Source organism: Stegostoma tigrinum, chromosome 6, assembly GCF_030684315.1.
Source record: "Stegostoma tigrinum isolate sSteTig4 chromosome 6, sSteTig4.hap1, whole genome shotgun sequence".
In the NCBI taxonomy this organism is placed as follows: domain Eukaryota; kingdom Metazoa; phylum Chordata; class Chondrichthyes; order Orectolobiformes; family Stegostomatidae; genus Stegostoma; species Stegostoma tigrinum.
Window position 1 is genome coordinate 79,699,249 of NC_081359.1, and position 18,226 is coordinate 79,717,474.

The window sequence follows — 18,226 nt, forward strand, 5'->3', positions numbered from 1 at the left end:
CTCACTCGCAGCAATGCGCCAGCATCTCCTGGCACTACAATCAAGCCTACCCCAGCTCAGAGCCTCCCTCTCCCAGACCTGCAAAGGACCTCTCCTGTTTTTTTTATTCTTTGTAGGATCCACAACCTGAACTCACAACTCTACTCAGCTTTATTAGGACACAAAAAAACCATTAGCACAGTAAACTCACTGGTGCCTACCGCCCAAAACTGGTTTCCTCCACCTCCCAGAACTCCAACCCTACCCAGGACCTACCCCACACTGTGCCCGCTGCCGTTGGCCCTGTGGCCAGTGTCGGAGCACCCACGGATGACATCGCATCCTCCTCCACTGGGTACACCACTTCCGGGACAGCGAACGCCGCGACACTTCTGCTGATGTCACCCCCTTCATTTCCGAGGCCAACGCCATAGACACTGAGGATGCACCTACCGTCACCACTGTCTACCCCGCTCTTCCCACCACGACGCCGCTCAGCCCACCACTGATGCCGACGTTGCTCCACCCTTCGCCTCCATAGCCAGCAGCTTCAGAGGAGACCATAGTACCCAGCCCAGCTGAATCTTCACCATTCCCCCAGAACTCCCCCTTACTGGGGACGAACGGTCAGTCCTCAGTAACGGGTTCACCTTTGTCCCCCTTTACCCAAACATCAATGAATGCTGGTCACGTTTGGACATTGAGCAGTTTTTCTGCCGCCTCTGCCTCCACGCTTACTTCTTTAATCGTGAGCCTAACCCTCCCTCTACTGACCCCTTCTGCCACCTCCAACACAAGCCCTCCTCCTGGACACCACCCCAAGGCCTCCTACCCTTCCTTGATCTCTACATTTCCAACTGCCGTCGAGACATGAATTGCCTCAAACTCTCCACCCCTCTCACCCACTCCAACCTCTCTACAGCAGAACGTGCAGCCCTCTGCTCCAATCCCAACCTTACCACAAAACCCGTGGACAAAGGAGACACAGTTGTAGTATGGCGCACTGAGGTCAGGCGCCAACTCTCCAACACCACCTACCGCTCCCTTGATCATGACCCCACCCCCCGACCACCAAATCATCATCTCCCAAACCATGCACAACCTCATCGCTTCAGGTGACCTCCTCCCACAGCCTCCAACCTCATCCACCCCCACACTGCCCGCTTCTATCTCCTTCCCAAAATCCACAAACCTGGTCGACCCATTGTCTCCACCTGCTCCTGCCCCACCAAACTTATCTCCACCTATCTCAACTCCATTTTTTTCTCCCTTGGTCCAGGAACTCCCCACCTACGTCCGTGATACCACCCACACCCTCCACCTCCTCCAGAACTTCCAATTCCCCAGTCCCCAACACCCCATCTTTACCATGGACATCCAGACCCTATATACCTGCATTCCCCATGCAGATGGCCTAAAGGCCCTCCGCTTCTTCCTGTCCCGCAGGTCTGACCAGTTTCGCTCCACTGACACCCTCATCCGCTCAGCCGAACCCTTCCTCACCCTCAACAACTTCTCCTTCAATTCCTCCCACTTCCTACAAAGGGGGTGGCCATAGGTGCCCGCATGGTCCCAAGCTATGCCTGCCTCTTTGTAAGTTACATGGAACAATCCCTCTTCCGCATCTACACTGGTCCTCAATCCCACCTTTTCCTCTGTTACATTTGTGATTGTATCAGCCGTGCCTCATATTCCCACGAGGAGCGCAAACAGTTCATCCACTTCACCAACACCTTCCATCCAAACCTTAGGTTCACCTGAACCAGCTCTAATACCTCTATCTCCTTCCTGGACCCCTCTGTCTCCATCTCTGGCAACCACCTAGAAACCGAAATCCATTTCAAGCCCATCAACTGCCACAGCTACCGAGAATACACCTCCTCCCACCCACCTTCCTGCAAAAATGCCATCCCCTATTCCCACTTCCTTCGCCTCCGTTGCATCTGCTCCCAGGATGAGGCATTCCACTCCCATACACAGATGTCCTCATTTTTCAAGGACCGCAACATCCCCCACCTCGGTGGTCGAGAACGTCCTCGACCATGTCTCCCGCATTTCCCGCAACTCATCCCTCACACCCGTCCCCACAATAACAACCAAAACAGAATCCCCCTCATCCTCACATACCACCCCACCAACCTCCGGATCCAACGTGTCATCCTCCGACACTTCCACCACCTGCAATCCGACCCCACCATCAAAGATGTTTTTCCTGCCCCCTCCTTATTTGTTTTCCGGAGGGAGCACTCTCTCCGTGACTCCCTGGTCTGCTCCACACTCCACTCCAGCCCCATCACATCTGGCACTTCTCCCTGCAACTGCAGGAAGTGCTACACCAGCCTCTATTCATTCCCCCTCAACCCGAACCCAGGCCCCAAGAAGACGTTTCACATCAAACAGATGTTCACCTGCACATCTGCTAATGTTCCCGCTGTGGCCTCCTCTACATTGGGGAAACCAAGCGGAGGCTTGGGCACCGCTTTGCAGAACACCTCCGCTCGGTTTGCAGTAAACAACTGCACCTCCCAGTCATGAACCATTTCAACTCCCCCTCCCATTCCTCAGATGACATGTCCATCCTGGGCCTCCTGCAGTGCACAACAATGCCCCTGGAAGGATGCAGAAACAGCAACTCACATTCCGCTTGGGAACCCTGCAGCCCAATGGTATCAATGTGGACTTCACAAGCTTCAAAATCTCGCCTGAACCCACCACATCCCTAAACCAGCCCAGCTCGTCCCCGCCTCCCTAACCCGTCCTTCCTCCAGCCATCCCCTCCTCCCACCTCAAGCCCCACCCCCATCTTTTACCTACTAACCTCATTCTGCCCCCTTGACCTTTGTCCTCCCTACCTCCCCACCTACTCTCACCTTTACTGGTTCCATCCCCACCTCTTTGACCTGTCCGTCTCCTCTCCACCTATATTCTCCTCTATCCATCTTCTATTCGCGTCCCCCTCTCTCCCTATTTTTTTCAGAATCCCCTTCCCCTCCCCCATTTCTGAAGAAGAGCCTCGGCCCGAAATCTCAGCTTTCCTGCTCCTAAGATGCTGCTTGGCCTGCTGTGTTCATCCAGCTCCACACCTTGTTATCTTGGAGTCTCCAGCATCTGCAGTTCCTATTATCTATGGTTCATGATAACTTTGATTTGGAGAGGAATGATCTAAAAGGTTTTTTTTATAACTCAGTTTGTGATGCTGGCTCAGCCAGTGTTTATTACGCATTCCCCAATTGCCTGGAATGCAATTAAGAGTCAACCTCATCTGGAATCACATTTAGGTCTGACATGGCAAGAATGACCTACTTTGGAGGATATTAGTGAACTAGATGGGTTTTTCCCAACAATCAACAAAAGTTTCATGGTTATCATTAAATTTTTAATTCCAGAATTCTGTCAAGTTCAAGTACCAACATCCAGCCATATGACATTTGAACCAGTGTCTCCATAACATTGCCTGGTCTCTGGATTAATAGTCCAGCAATGATAAGCAATCACTTCTCTGATATGGGAGTTCTGGTTAGCTGCAAGATCATGCCAGGTACAAGTACATGTCTACATGTTTCAAAGAATATATTTAGTTGATGAAACTCAGGACGAAAGAAGAGAACTTAATGAAAGCAATGTTTTTTAATGGATCCACTTCAGGACACCAGCTGACATATTTCTGGCTGACTGAACACATCTTTATTGTCTACTTCTATTTGACTGAAGCTGTCTTTGGTCTTGTCTGTGTACCACACCACTAAGAATCACTGCTTATTAATCCTTGCTAGCCACTACTTCATAAAAATAATTTAGTTTTCCAAAACATAAAGGGCATACAGTCAACATCTGACTGGCTAGGTAATGTGTGCTCAATACCTAATTCATTTTTTTCCAAAGATTTGATCATTGAAATATCCTTTTTAGGACCGAAATTTCCTCTTAGCTTGTTTTCCCTTAATTCATTAATGGTATGAGGATGTTACTGGCTAGGCAGTATTTACTGTCCATCCCTATTTGCCCAGAAGGCAGTTCAGAGTCAACTAATTGCAGTGGCCCTGGAGTCATATGTAGGCCAGACCAGGTAAGGCTGGCAGTTTCCTTCCCTAAAGGACATTAGTGAACCAGATGGGTTTTTCCTGACAAACAGCAATGAATCATGGTCATCATTAGATTCTTAATTCCAGGTATTTTATTGAATTCAAATTTCACTATTTGCTGTGGCAGGATTCAAACCAGGTCCCCAGAATGTTATCCGGATCTCCTGATTAACAGTCCACTGGTAATACCACTAGGCCATTACCTTCCCTAGACCACTAGGCCAAAGCCTCCTTTATACCACTAGCTTAATAATGACATAGATCTCTACCAAAACAACGCATCACCAGTCGAGTAATTCATGTATCAGCTTAAGAGTATGCAGTGGTATACCCTAGTGATCAACTATCATCCCAAATATCCCAACATTCTGAAAAATTCCAAAGCCTGTCAATATCCTTTAACTATAAAAGCCATGAGTGACTCCACAATAACTGGTGTTTACACAGGTCACAAAGCATAATTGCAAGATACAGCAAAACATAAAGCTCAAAATAATCATGCAAAAATAATGGTTGTACAATTAAACTATTTTAAAACATAGTTTTTACCAAAAAAGACAGCTATTTGCCTCAAAGCATTTTCACATCTATTAGGCTAAGTTTACAATAGCTTGAGCCATAAAATGATAAATTCATGACCTTGTTTTGATGTGGGCTATATGGCTATTCTTACACAAAGAACCTAAAGAAGATTGTTTACGACTAACCACAATTAGGCAAATTATAATTTATTTCCTCTTTTGTTATCAAATCAACACTATTGAAAAATAACTCAATCCTACATCACCCATTTTACAGGCGCAAAGCAGTTGGCTGAAGTGGAATTTCATCTGATCAATGTCATTTTTGCCTCGACTTATCCTCATCCGAAGAATGAGAAATGTTAGACTTTACTTGCATCAGATAAAGTTATACTTCTTAGATTCTGAATAAAAATACTTCACAGAGGATACAGTTTATACTGTCAGACATCTGAGATGCTGAGGGCTTTGAAGTCATTTACTCTTTGTTCCACTTTGTACTGTTTGCTTTGGATGATGAGTATGCCTATTCATGAGTTCAATCTTCCCTAAATAACTAAGTGTGTGAGTACTGCAATTAAATCCCATTTTCACCTCAGCCTGTTTATTTCCCATATCTTGCTCAGCTGGAGACTTGAGATCTGTATCGTTTTTAACAGACGGTGACCAATAAAATCAATTATATTCTCTGTAGAAATGACTTCAGTTTTAATGACCACTGACATTTAATCTTACCTAATTGGATGTAATTATTAGTGAAGCCTTGTCTGTCCAGTGCTGAAGGATGCAGAAAAAAGAAACATGGTTATGCTTAAATGCATTAGTTACGGGTTTGATTTTTAAACTTGATGGAAACTTTTGCCTACAATCTCTAATATTTGTTTCGCCTCTCCCCAAGGGATAGGCAAGCTAAGAGGTGCTGCAGGTGTTACAAGAAATGGATTTTCCGCAAAGACTGACCTCCAGTCTCGAGAGACTGAACGGCAGACTGTCCAGCGTCTCAAGGACAAATGTAAGAAGCAGGCCAAGCAGCTGCAATCTCTTCACGAACAGCTACAAAGAGCAAGCCTTAGCATTGAAGTTCTTGCTGTCACTACACAGCATTTCCATCATAAAGTGAGTACATCATTCAGACCCTTGGGAAATTGTAAATCAGCATTAATTCCTTTGATTAAGAGAACCCTAACTTAAATAACTATTGTTAACTATTTGTATATATTTACCCACTAATTTATGAACAACATTATGCCAAAATGTCTGCCTATTTGTATTCAATCCATACTAATTGTAATTACTAGGTTATGAATTAGTTGTGGATGTTATTTACCGTCATTGAATTCAATATGATCTCTAATTTACAAAGTTGCAAGAAGGTAGTGGCTTTAACATTAGTTGTCTTGTATATTTGTATTTGATTTGAAATAAAATTGCCAGTATAAAAATTGTTTGCACGATTTTCAAAGTGACTATGAATTCACATAGTTAAAATGAGGCCCCTATCCTTAAAAATCTACTTTCAATTTTCACTGGCTTGGCATATGTTGTTTTGGTGCTGGATTGCCAAAATATCAGGCCATTATAATTGGGGGTTGCACCTAAATTGGGGCATAATGATGGTACAGTGGATGATATATGCATCTGAATCAGGCCAGAGACAGAACCATGAGCAACTGGTTAGTCTACCAGCCTGTCTGTTCAATATTGATGATTTGTAGATTCCAATCAACACTCCAGGAATAGCACAAGGATCCTGGGGTGAAAGGAGTGTAAATCAGCTTGACACAAAGGTAGTGATGGGAATGTGGGGATGAGTGGAAGAAGTGAGACACAATCAGGAGGGAGAAAGGTGAATGTCAGATCATAGAAGCTTGTTCCTTCTGGCTCCACAATAAGTAATTTGAAACTTACCTTTCAAGTAGTAATTTTGTTTGCTCTTTAAAGTGTATGTTTTTTATTCTTTCGTGGGATGTGACTAGACCAGCATTTATTTGTCATTTCGAAGTGCCATTGAGAAGTTCGTGGTCAGCTGCCTTTGTCAACTGCTATAGTCCATACAGTGAAGGCAAAATACAGTTGTTTTTTTGGAAGGAAAAGCTAGAGTTTTGATCCAGTAAAAGAAAAGCAATGATGATTATAATTTCCAAATTAGGACAGTAAGTGATCTGGAGCAGGACTCGTGGGTGGCCATTATTTCGGTGTATCTGCTACTCTTGCACGTCCAGATGGTGAGTTTGAAAGATGTTGTGAAAGGAGAACTTGGTGAGTTACTGCAGTGCACCTTGAATGTGGTATACCATGCTGCCATATTGCTGCTAAAGGGCGTTTAAAGTGGTGGTTGAGATACCAATCAACTGGGCTGCTTTGTCCTGGATGGTTTTGAACATTTTAATTATTGTTGCATTCATCCAGGAAAGTGTAGCCTATTTCATTTCAATCCTGAACTGCACCCAACAGTGTACCTAGGTAGTGGACAGGCTTTGCAGAGATTAGAGGTGAGGGACTCAATATAGAATTCTCCACAGCTGACCTGCTGTTCTAGCCAATGCATTTATATTGCTGGCCATGGGTCAGTTAGCTCAGTTGTCTGGACAACTGGTTTGTGATGCACAATGACACTGGTAGTGTGAGTTAATTTCCTGCATCCACCGAGGTTACCATGAAGGACTGTCCTTCTCAACTTCTCCCCTCACGTGTCCCTCAGATTAAACCACCACCAGTCGTGTTTCTCTCTCTCTCTCTCTCTCTCTCTCGCGCTCGCTCGCTCTCACTCTTGCTCTCTCTCGCGCTCGCTTTCTCTGTCAAGTTAGTGCCACCTCTTCCTTCCCACCCAACTCATTTAAAATAAAAACAGGCTACCCAATTTCACCCAACTGAATATATTAACTGTGCACTGGTAGGGGCAACCTATAATTAGTCTCAGTTGGATTAATAACCATATCAATTCAGTGTTAGTTAATTGTTTAAATGTGTTGGGCAGGGTGAGCTCAGGGGAATGTGAGAAGGTGGTGGGCTCCAGTTTTCGCCTCACTGCTTCCTGGTTATGCCTAAGAATGCATAGAAATGTGCAACAAAAAATGGCAGCAAATTGCCTGCTTCTGGTACCATCCATTGCCATTTTTAGGGAGAGGTCAATTTGAAAGCAAACTCATCCCATTGGAAAAAGACAGATCACCTAAATATATGCAGTTGGTGGCCAACTCATGATCTCAGGATGCCCAAACTACTGTTATGTCAATCAATACTGCTAATTCTCCTGCTATTTCCTGAGCCACCAATAAACTGTAGGTAGGAATACAGGAAGATAGCTATTACAGTATCATTTAAGAAGTGCATTAACTGCTGTCTGACACTCATTTTCTGTGCAGTCCCTTGAGAGTTCTGAAGCTTTAAACCCTCCCAAAGTATATCTTTTTGCACCTGCATATACTGACAAAGTTTTCCTGCCACTACAATCTGCTGTTCCATTTAATCTCTTTCCTCTGGAGTGGAGAATTTGTAAAACCTGATCCATTCCTGAAGAAGTGAGGGAGGAATAAACTCAGTAATTTACAGAATTTGCTAGTTTACCATAATTTGTGAGGAAGAGGCTGAGATCTGACACCAGAGACAGGATAACTGTGAGTCGCTCTCATTAATCTCTGATTGAAGAGTCAGCATGGATTAGTAAAGGGTAGATATTTTCCAGTTTTAGGAGATAATGTAGCAGATGTGGCAGTTTTTGGATGTTGGTAAGACTCTGTGAGACAGATGTTGAAATCAAATAAAATTTGAATTAATCTCCAAATATAGGCTGGTAAATTATTAGGAAGATGGAGGTGGGGGACTTTTGATAAGGGGAATATTTGCCAGTATCTGTTCCAGGACCTCACCTTTTCACCATCTATGTTAGTGACTCGAATAAAGAGCTGGAGAATTGTATGTCCAAGCTTGCAAAGACACTGTGATGATGCTTAGTTTGTCATTATAAGGGGAGAGCCAGAGGTACAAAGGAATAAGGGACCAGTGCTTTCTCTCTCTCTCTCTCTCTTGCTATCTCGCTCTCCCTCCCTCCCTGCTTGTTAAAACCAACTCTGTATTTCCCGTTCTCCATGAGCAGTGCCACAGGAGATCCAGCAGCAGTGCATCATTTAAGGGTCATGTTGCTTGTGAGAAATGATCTCATGATTTTATCCAAATAATTGGTCACTTAAAACAAGAGGAAAGTCAGATTCAGTAATTACAGCATCTGGACATTGAAGTGAACAACATTGATTTCAGTTTTCAAATGCGTTTAATGGGAATTAGTACCTAAATCAGCATTTTGAATATGTCAAATAAGTGTGGCGTTCTTGCTCCTCTTCAAAGTAGTGTCATGAGATCTTTTATATTCAATTGAGGGCAGATTGGACCTCGGTATATCTTTTCATCCACAGTGCAGTGCTTCTACAGTACAACTCTCCCTCCTAAGTGTGTCAGCTTTGATTTTCTGCTTAACTCTCTGGAGAGCAACTTGAATTCCACAAATCTTTGCTCCAAAGCATGGGTACAATCACAGTGAAGGCTGGTACACAATAAAAACACCACATATATGGAATTTCCCACATAAACATTGAGTAATCTGTTTTAGATTCTAACAGCACTGTACATCAGTTTGATAATTTTTCATGTGACCAATGTGCCATCTACTGCCTTGTAAAGTAATTACTGGCAACTTGTCTTTTGTTTTATTTTACTGAATGGCAATCTATTTGTATAGTACTTTGTAATTACAGCACTATCTAATTAATCAGTAAAATTGATTGCAGTGGACAGATTAAATCTGTGGGTGTACTGCGCAAAGTAAAAGAAACCAGTCTTGTATCGTGGGAGTATTTACTAACATTCTGCAGATGACTATATTGTTACATTATTCAAAGGTAAATCTCTATTCGTTTCTCTTTGTTTCAGCTGGCATTTCCAAGTTTGCTGACCCTCTCTGAATTCCTTCTCTCAATCCCAGATAATCCTGATTGAGATAATAAGTACCTGTTGTTTCCATGCCACTCTCAACCTGTCATTGTGTACTGTCTCGGGGACAATGTCTATCTCATCTGCAACATGTTTTCTGCACATGGAGTTGGAGCCAGGCATATTTTGCAGCAGAAATACAGGGTATGAGCCCTAGATATTTTTCTTTCTGCTCAAAAATCTATCCTTTTGAATTCCCCTTTGCTCTTTGGGTGCAGAGGGGATTCATTGCAATGTTGCCTGGGATGGAGCAAATTAGCTGTGGAGAAAGGCTGGATAAGTTCGGGGATAGTAGGAACTGCTGATGCTGGAAAACCTGAGATAACACGGTGTGAAGCTGGATAAGTTTGGGTTGTTTTCTTTGGAGAGAAAAGGCAGAGAGGGGACCTGCTTATAAGATTATGAGGGGCTCGACAAGGTGGGCAGAAAGCAACTGTGCCACTGAAGGGTCAATGACAGGAGGCATAATTCTAAGGTGAAAAACAAGAAGTTTAGTGAGGATTTGAGGAAAAATAAAATTCCAAGCCGAGAGTGGTCGGAATCAGAATGCACTGCTTAGGAGAACAGATGAAGTGGGAAACCTTGCAAACTATATTTTTGAAAAAGTCCTTGGTTGAACACTTGAAATGTCATAAATTCAAGGCTATGAGCCAGGTCCTGGAAAATGGGACTAGCATAGATTTAGATAACAGTGTGGAGCTGGAGGAATATAGCAGGCCAGGCCTGTGTCCCTCCGGCTCCGCACTGTGTTGTCTCTGACTCCAGCATCAGCAGTTTTTTCCATCTCTAGCATAAATTTAGAATAGTTTCCTGTCCATACAGACACCATAATCTGAAAGGCCTCTTCTGTACTGTATGATTCTATGAATGAGAGTGAACACCAACTCATGAAGGTACCCTTTCCTGACACATGCTTCGCTTTCCTTTGAGGCTACGCGTACCTTTTAAATTTCTATTACTTCTCCAGGATGCAACTTTCACATTAGTGACATGAGAAGTGTTACCTACTGTTGCAATAAAAGAAGCTCCTGGGACTGAAGTGATCCTCCTCTTAGACCAATTTGCTTGTAGTACCATCTCAGATGCTTGTTCTTGTGCAACCTGTTCTTGTGTCCTAAATTCCATTCATATGGGGCTCTGAGGTAGAAGACGAGGGGACTTCACAGAAAAGGGAACAGAAATCCAGAACTCCCCACCCCCCCAAAAAAAAACAAGTATGGGAATGTTCAAGGATAAGATGGATAGATTTTTGCTCACCAAGCCTATCAAGGAATATGGAACAAAGGCAGGCAAATAGAGTGGAGGCATGTAATAGCCAGGTTTTATAGCATTGCAGAAGACGCTAGAGGTTTTGACTGGCCTACACTTCCCAGCAAGCCTGGGACCGTAGCTGTATGCCTCACTAATCAGCAGAGGGCCCTGTAAATCAAAGGAGATGGCTGTCACCAGGACCCTGAAATCCAGAGATCTCAAAATGCAGAATTCTTCATTGGAGAGGGATCTACTGCAAGCTTCAGTGTTTTCCATGCTCCATTGCTACGTTGATGATGTAAAATCTTTACTGCTGTTACATTATTACAAATAGAAGCTATGGACTCAGGAGCTGCACCTAACACTTGCCCAAACCTGTGGGAACTGGCTTCAAAGCCATGTTGCATGTAAGTATTAACTCCATTCAACAAGCCTTCTTTTCAGCTTCAAAGTAATTTCCTATGATGTGAGATTAGAGCACCTGGACAAACCCAAAATTCAAGGTTTATTCTGCTGGTATCAGGTTATGACAAATGTGAGGGAAATTGAGATTAGCCAAGGAAGTATTTAGATGACATTAAGACCATGTTTCTCATTGAGTTGTGGAATCCATTGTCTCTCCTTCTTCCTAATTTAGCCTCCTCCTCCCTTATTTTACCAGAGTGTGACCATTTGACTACTCCAGCTGCCCTGTCTCACCATCGCCACCTGCTGTTAAAGGTTCTGTTACATTCCAACTCTCTCATAATAGAGGAGAACTGATTAAGTGAACTTGATGTCCCACTGCTGCAACCTATAACAACCTACTTCAGACTTCCTGTAAAAGTAATGACCCAAGAAATTCAACAATAATGTCCATTCCAAGGATCTGCTCAGAGCTGCTGAAAAGGTGACAATTTAAAAACTGTCCCTCTGTCCACCATCTCCTCCCAACCCTACCGTCATTGGAACAAAGCATTGAGACACAAAGGTTTCTAAATCTTTGCAAGGGGATCCCAGATCCATGTGCCACGATGATTGACTGCTCCATAAACAATTAAAATACTATGAGCTCTAGCAGAATGCTGATCAAACATCACATCCAATGCCTTCACTTTTTTTGTGACAGAACATTTTCTGTTCTTGCAGAAACACTCAATCACACTTTCACAATATCAGCTTTGCCTGTACTTACAAGTTACAGGAATGTGGAACTTTGTGTTATTTATTAATTTTAACAATTTGTGTGAATATTGCACATTAGAAAAACACAATGCTTTGAATTTTCAAGCTGACTCACAGCTTGCAAGTAAAATGCTTCTGAACATAATTGTGGGATATATTAGTTTTTGACAGCATTCTGTCCATTATTCCCTTAAGGCTCTTATAAAAGCTGCAAGCCAGCTGCGTAGGAACATGTTAAAACCCTCATTAGGCAAAATATTGAAACCCCCACCCCACGCAGAAAAGTCTCTGCTGTACAAATTGGCTGCATCCTGTAAATGTCCGACTACTTTTTCTGGTGTAAACTGCCCATTTCCACCCTCTACTGCTTAACCTCGTTTTTCTCTCTTCCATCCTTATTTGTTACATCTTCTCCACTCTGATCTAGACCACTGCTACTCATTGTCCCTCCATAGCCTTTACATCCATCCCCATCACCCCTGGGAACACTGCAGCAATCACAGTTTCATCTATCATTTTTATCTGTATTGCCACTTCCTAATTTCTTGCTGAAACCAGGTACACGTCAATTGCTAAAGCCATCTTTGATTTCCATGTGAATTAAATAGAAGTTTTAGAGAGCATTTAACAATAATTCACGTTTTGTTAACTTGTTGCCCCCTCTTGCACTCTCCCAGTGTATCTCTAATTAATGTCCCCTTCTTTCCATTGTTATGAACTCAGTTGATGTTATTACTGGACAAGTCAAATCCTAGACTGAAATCGGACATGATGGGTTACTATTATTTTACTTTTGGTTTTATCAAGGTGGTCTCTAACTGAACCATAGTCAGATTTAGAATAAAACTGGCATTTAAGATGCAAAATAAATGAAAGTGAAATAGAATAAATCAAACTATTTACAAATGACACAAATTTAAAGATTTTGAAACATGTTTTAAAGATATAATCTGAAAAGCAATCCCCTTACATTGCTCACATCAGAGAGAATTTCCTTTTCCATCACCCCCATAGGCTTAGCTTAACTTTGACTTCAGCTTGCAGTCTGGAGAATCTGATAGGCTTCAGGAAAAAGGCTACAGACAACTGAATTTAAATTTTCTTAACTTCAAGTAACCCCTCCAGGGTTTTAATCAAACATTTCTACTCTAGAACTACTACTAACCTCCTCAAACTGAAGTAATCTATTTTACCAGTTCAAAACTGTCTCTGCTATTTCACAAGGAGCAACCATTTATCCCTTCCACCTTCACCTAAGAATTTGCAAAACTCCCTATAACCAAAATTAAAAAGCTTTGTTTCAAACTAAAAAAAATCTATAATCATTTATCTGAAAGCCTTCTGTACTTGCAAGCTCTCCCAAGGTAAACAAATTCCCTTTAGCTTCCAGAACTATCCCCCTCAAACTGTTTTTAAAAGATATCACCATGGCTGCAGAAATATGTACAAGTTAAACATTAAACCCCTTCAGACGCACAGAAAATCCGTATGTTGCTAGTTTAAATTCAAAAGTCCGAGTCAATAATAATTGTTATTAAAATATATACAAATCAACATCTTACATCATCCCCTTCATGAGTCCAGGAACTCAAACAAAGCCCTTGCCATCATTGGCATATTAAGCATGTAGGTTGGCAAGGGAAGGAAGATGAAGAAGTTGGATGTGTATCACAGGTGTTTTCATGTGCCCTTTACAGAATGCCAAGAGATGCGTGCTGTGCACTTATTCAAGCGGAAATTCAAGCCTAGGACAAGGGCAAGATGATCAGGAGGTAGAGAAGTAATAATGGATTGTTGTAGGGAGGAATTGGGCAAATGTGCCCTTGGTGGGGAAATGAAAATGCACAGCAGAGGGACAGGAAACAAAGACTGAAGGGAGAGGCTGAAGACAGCATAAGGGAAAGAAAGGGGCATTGAGGGAATGGATTTTTGTCTGAACTGAAATGTGCAATCGTAAGGACACAGAATTATGAACTGAGTGAAGGAAATGGGTTTTACATCATATATTGCACATATACTTGCTGCCTCTAAAAAAAGAATAGCAGCTTAATCGTTTATTTCAGGCTTCATGTCACTAGAGTCATCCCAATTAGTACAAATAACACAGCTGGAGTTTTGGATAAGCAAAACAAAAATAAATCATCCAAAATAAGCTGACTGTTTGACAAAATATTTGCTGGCCTAGGAATAAAATATTAAAGGTAATACTTTTCTTAAAGAAGTCTGTAGTTCTGGCAGAGAGAGCATGATGTCTTGCTTACATGAAAGACATTTTAACCAACAATTTGGAACCGAGTTTCATCTTTTTACTGATTTAGTTATTACTGGAAGCATTGGATTAGTCTGAGTGAGCAGTCCAAATGACAGAATCAGGTGCCCCTCTTTCTTAGTCATTGACACACAATCATGACCAGAATGGCCAGTATTTATTGCCTATCTCTAATTGTCCTTGAGAAGGTGACAGGGACAATTATTTGAAGCAATATAGCTTATTTTGTGTAGGTTATCATCATCAGTTCCTCAGAATGAGGATTAGATTAGATTAGATTCCCTGCAGTGTGGAAAAATGTTCTTGGCTTCATAATGTGTGTGCACTCTGGTCACTCAGCAGGCCAATCCTGGAGTTACAGGCCTTTAGGACAGAGAGGACAAAAATTGCCCTGAGGCAAAGCGGGAGGCACGGGGTGTGGTGTTCTCACACTGGGGTTGTCCTTCACCACAGGAGAGCTTTGGTGTTTAGACTCTGGCTGTGATGCAGCTTGTTGAGTGAGGTGCTGCCACATGGTACAGTTTGTGGCAATTTCTTCATGGCACAAAGTCAATTTGCCCCCTTCTCAATGAGTTCTTCAAAGTGCCCAGGCCAGTAATCATGGATGTTGTATTTTGTTGGGCTGCTTTCCCACTTGACTTTAAATATCCTGTGGGCACACTGTTGATGGAAACTCTCCATCACTCTGAGGTGTTGGTGGCAGGTGACCAGAGTCTCACCACCATATTGAAGGCTGGTGACAGCACAGCATTGTAGTCAGAAGCTTTTTGTCCTGTCATGGTGATTTCTGTTATCAAAGACCCATTAGTGCAATTTTTAGCAGGCTCTGCTAACACAGCTCATTGTGAGCTGGGTGTGCCTTTCATTGGAAACTCCTGTGTTAGGATGTAAAGTTCTGCAAAAGTACTTGCAGAGCAGTGCAATCAGCATCGCCCAGTCTGATGAAGGGCTCTCACTCAAGCTCTCAGATCTTCTTATAAATGTCTGGGCAAAGACTACCTTCCAATTTCAACAATATTGTCACTGCCTCACTCTCTAGAAGACTGGTGATAAGCTTATTTGTAAAATGTATGGAGGCATGTTCCTTCTGTCCTCTGTAGGCAATTCTCACATGATTCCGTTTGAACCACTTCCTATCCATCAGTGAAGGCATGCTTCCAGAAACTCATTGTGTTTCTGGCCATCCAGCTGAGCCACAGGCACAATCTTTATCACTCAACAAACATAAAAGTGGTGCATGGAACAACACAAAGTTCTACATGGATGTATCTATCCACAGCCTCTGAATTTGTCATTTGCAGAGACCTTCAGAAGGCCCTTCAGCAAAATTTGTTACAGTTGTAAGTACACCCACAATGCAGTTGAGGGAATTCCTGTGTTTTGACCCAGCAGCACAGAAGGAACTGAAGGAGTAACATATGCTGTGTTTAGAGAGGATTCTGTAAATGTACTGCATTTGCGTTCCCAGAAAGCATTTGTCAAGGTGCCACATAAAAGGTCACTACTCAAAGTTGATGCACACGCTAAAGATGGTAACATGTTAACATGGAGAGTGAATTAGCGGGCTGACAGAAAACAGAGTAATCATAAATGGGTCTTTTTTAGTTTGGAAGGATGTGACATGTGGGATCTCACAGGGATCTGTGCAACATTTTACAATTAATATTAATAATTTAGATGAGGGGACCAAAGTCACATAGCATGGGAGCAGACCAGACATCCCAATCTGGCCTAGTCCCATTTGCCAGCAAATTTTGGGAACGCCTGCCTTTTCCTATGAGCACCCTCAGCGACTGTCCTGCTTGGTCCTCCTCCCTCTCTGCCTACAGCAAAAAAAAGCATTATTTTCACATTCTCTTCATGTCTGAAGAAGAGTCATTGTGGAACATAAACATTGGTTATGTCTCTTTCGCTTTCTATATATGCTGCTGGATCTGTTGAGTTTCTCCAGCACTTACTGGTTTTATTTCAGATCTCCAGAATCTGCAGTACTTTGCTTTTATAAAAGTAAGGACTTAAATTCTACAGGGCAGTAATGAGACGACAGGTTTAGCCTCCATACTTAAGCACGGATGTGAATGCATCATATACCATTCAGAGGACATTTACTGGATGGCATGAAGAGTTTGTCTCGTTTTCACTGGCATTTTGAAGAATGAGGGCTGATTTGATTGAGGTTGACAGATTCTGAAAGATTCCACCAAAGATGGATGGTAGAAAAGATATTTTCTCTTGTGGGTGTGCCTAGAACTCGGGGGCAGTGTTTCAAACTGAGGTGTCAGCCTTTTAAGACACAATTGGAGATTGTTTCTCATTTGGAGTGTTGCATGACTTTGCAACTCTGCCTTAGAAGGTGGTAGAGGCAGGTTCATTGAATATTTTTAAGGCAGAGAGTCAAAGATTATTGGGGATCAATGAAGCCATGGAAATTTGAGATGAACAGATCAGTTGTGACTGTATAGGATGATAGAGCAGGGTGAAGGGACCAATAGGCCCACTGCTGCTCCTAATTTGTATGTTTGTGCAGCTTCATGACACGTGGAATGTGGCAACTTCAGCTCACTGCTGACTATGAGGAGCCTCCATGTCCCTCAACACCAAACAGTGTCTTAGTCCATGATCCATGGGCACCAGCCACATGTGCCCCCTTATCCACAGATATTGGCACCTGTCACTTAGCATTCTGTCACCTCCTTAAGGGTATTGCTGTGATGCATCTGCAGGCTGGAAAGTACATACAAACTGCACTGCAAGGCACACCAGCAACTAATGTTGAAAGGCAGCAATAGGAGCCAGTTTTTCAGCCATCTGGAAGGAGTCAGGATATAGTATGGACAATGTACATCTCACGTCCATCCATCTCACTATCACTAATTGTCAACCTGTTTGGAAACCACAAGTTGGGAGATGGCAATTTTCAGCAGAATTGATGTGACTGTCAACACATTTGCTGCTAAAAATCTTATCTATTCCTTTATAATTTCTGGACATGAACCTTCCAATACGCCCTGCCAGCCTCCCACATCCTTAAACTTGAGATTACCACAGTTCTGCTGCACAAGCCCTAAGTCACGTCAGGTCCCATTTATCCCTCACCCATCTATTCACTGACCTATATAATGACTCCTGATTAAGCTGTTGTTCAATGTCAAAACTTACAACCTTAATTTCTAATCATTTAATGTTCTTGCCCCTCTTTATCTCTGTTACTTCACCCAACTCTTCAACTCTGCAATTACATACACTTCAATTCTTGTATATGCCTGATTTTACTAACAATTTTAACCGCTCCACGAAGTGTGTTTGTGTCTTCAGGCACTAAGCTTTGTAATTTACACACTAAATATCTCCACCTTTCTTTCATTCTTTCATATTCTTTGTAAAACCTACCTCTTGGACCAAGTTTGATGAACAAATATCTCTTTATTCGATTTGGTGTTGCCTTTTGCATAACCAAGTTACTATTGATACATAAATTCTGCAGAAGCACTGGTTGTCTTTGTTGCCACAGCTGGAAGAAATTGGGAGCATGTCTGATGTTCAATTTTTCTCAAACGTCTTGCTTGTTTAAGTTGTGATGTCCTCCATTATTCAATTTTCTTCCTTCAGATGCAATAATGAATTCCCAGGCTGTGTAATGTTGCTCCATTAATCCCCATCACTTTGCTTCAGTTGGAGATGTTGCACATTTCGTGACCCTCCCAGATGATAAGCAGTTTTAACAAGAAGTTTTTGATTTGATTTATTGAAGTCACGTGTACCTAAGTACAGTGAGAAGCTTTGTTTTGCAAGCAGTACAGGCAGATCATAAAAAACAAAGACATACAGGTCATAGGGTGCTTAGACAGAGCAAGGCATACACTGTTACAGCTGCACAGGTAGTGCACAAAGGCAAGGTCAACATTAGATTTGAAATAGAGATGCCCATTCACCAGCCTAATAACAGCAGGAAAGAAGCCATTCTTGAATCTCTC

General features: G+C 42.5%; 1 protein-coding gene across 7 annotated transcripts in view; it reads left to right on the top strand.

Annotated features, from left to right (window-relative positions):
* The window catches only part of LOC125453689 (microtubule-associated tumor suppressor candidate 2-like), a 403,189-nt gene that overhangs the window by 323,920 nt on the left and 61,043 nt on the right, over positions 1–18,226 (top strand). For all 7 annotated transcript variants that reach the window (XM_059646692.1, XM_059646691.1, XM_059646695.1 and 4 more), the window contains one exon: positions 5,481–5,698. In XM_059646692.1, coding sequence (XP_059502675.1) covers positions 5,481–5,698 — 218 coding nt within the window. The remainder of the gene's footprint in view (positions 1–5,480; positions 5,699–18,226) is intronic.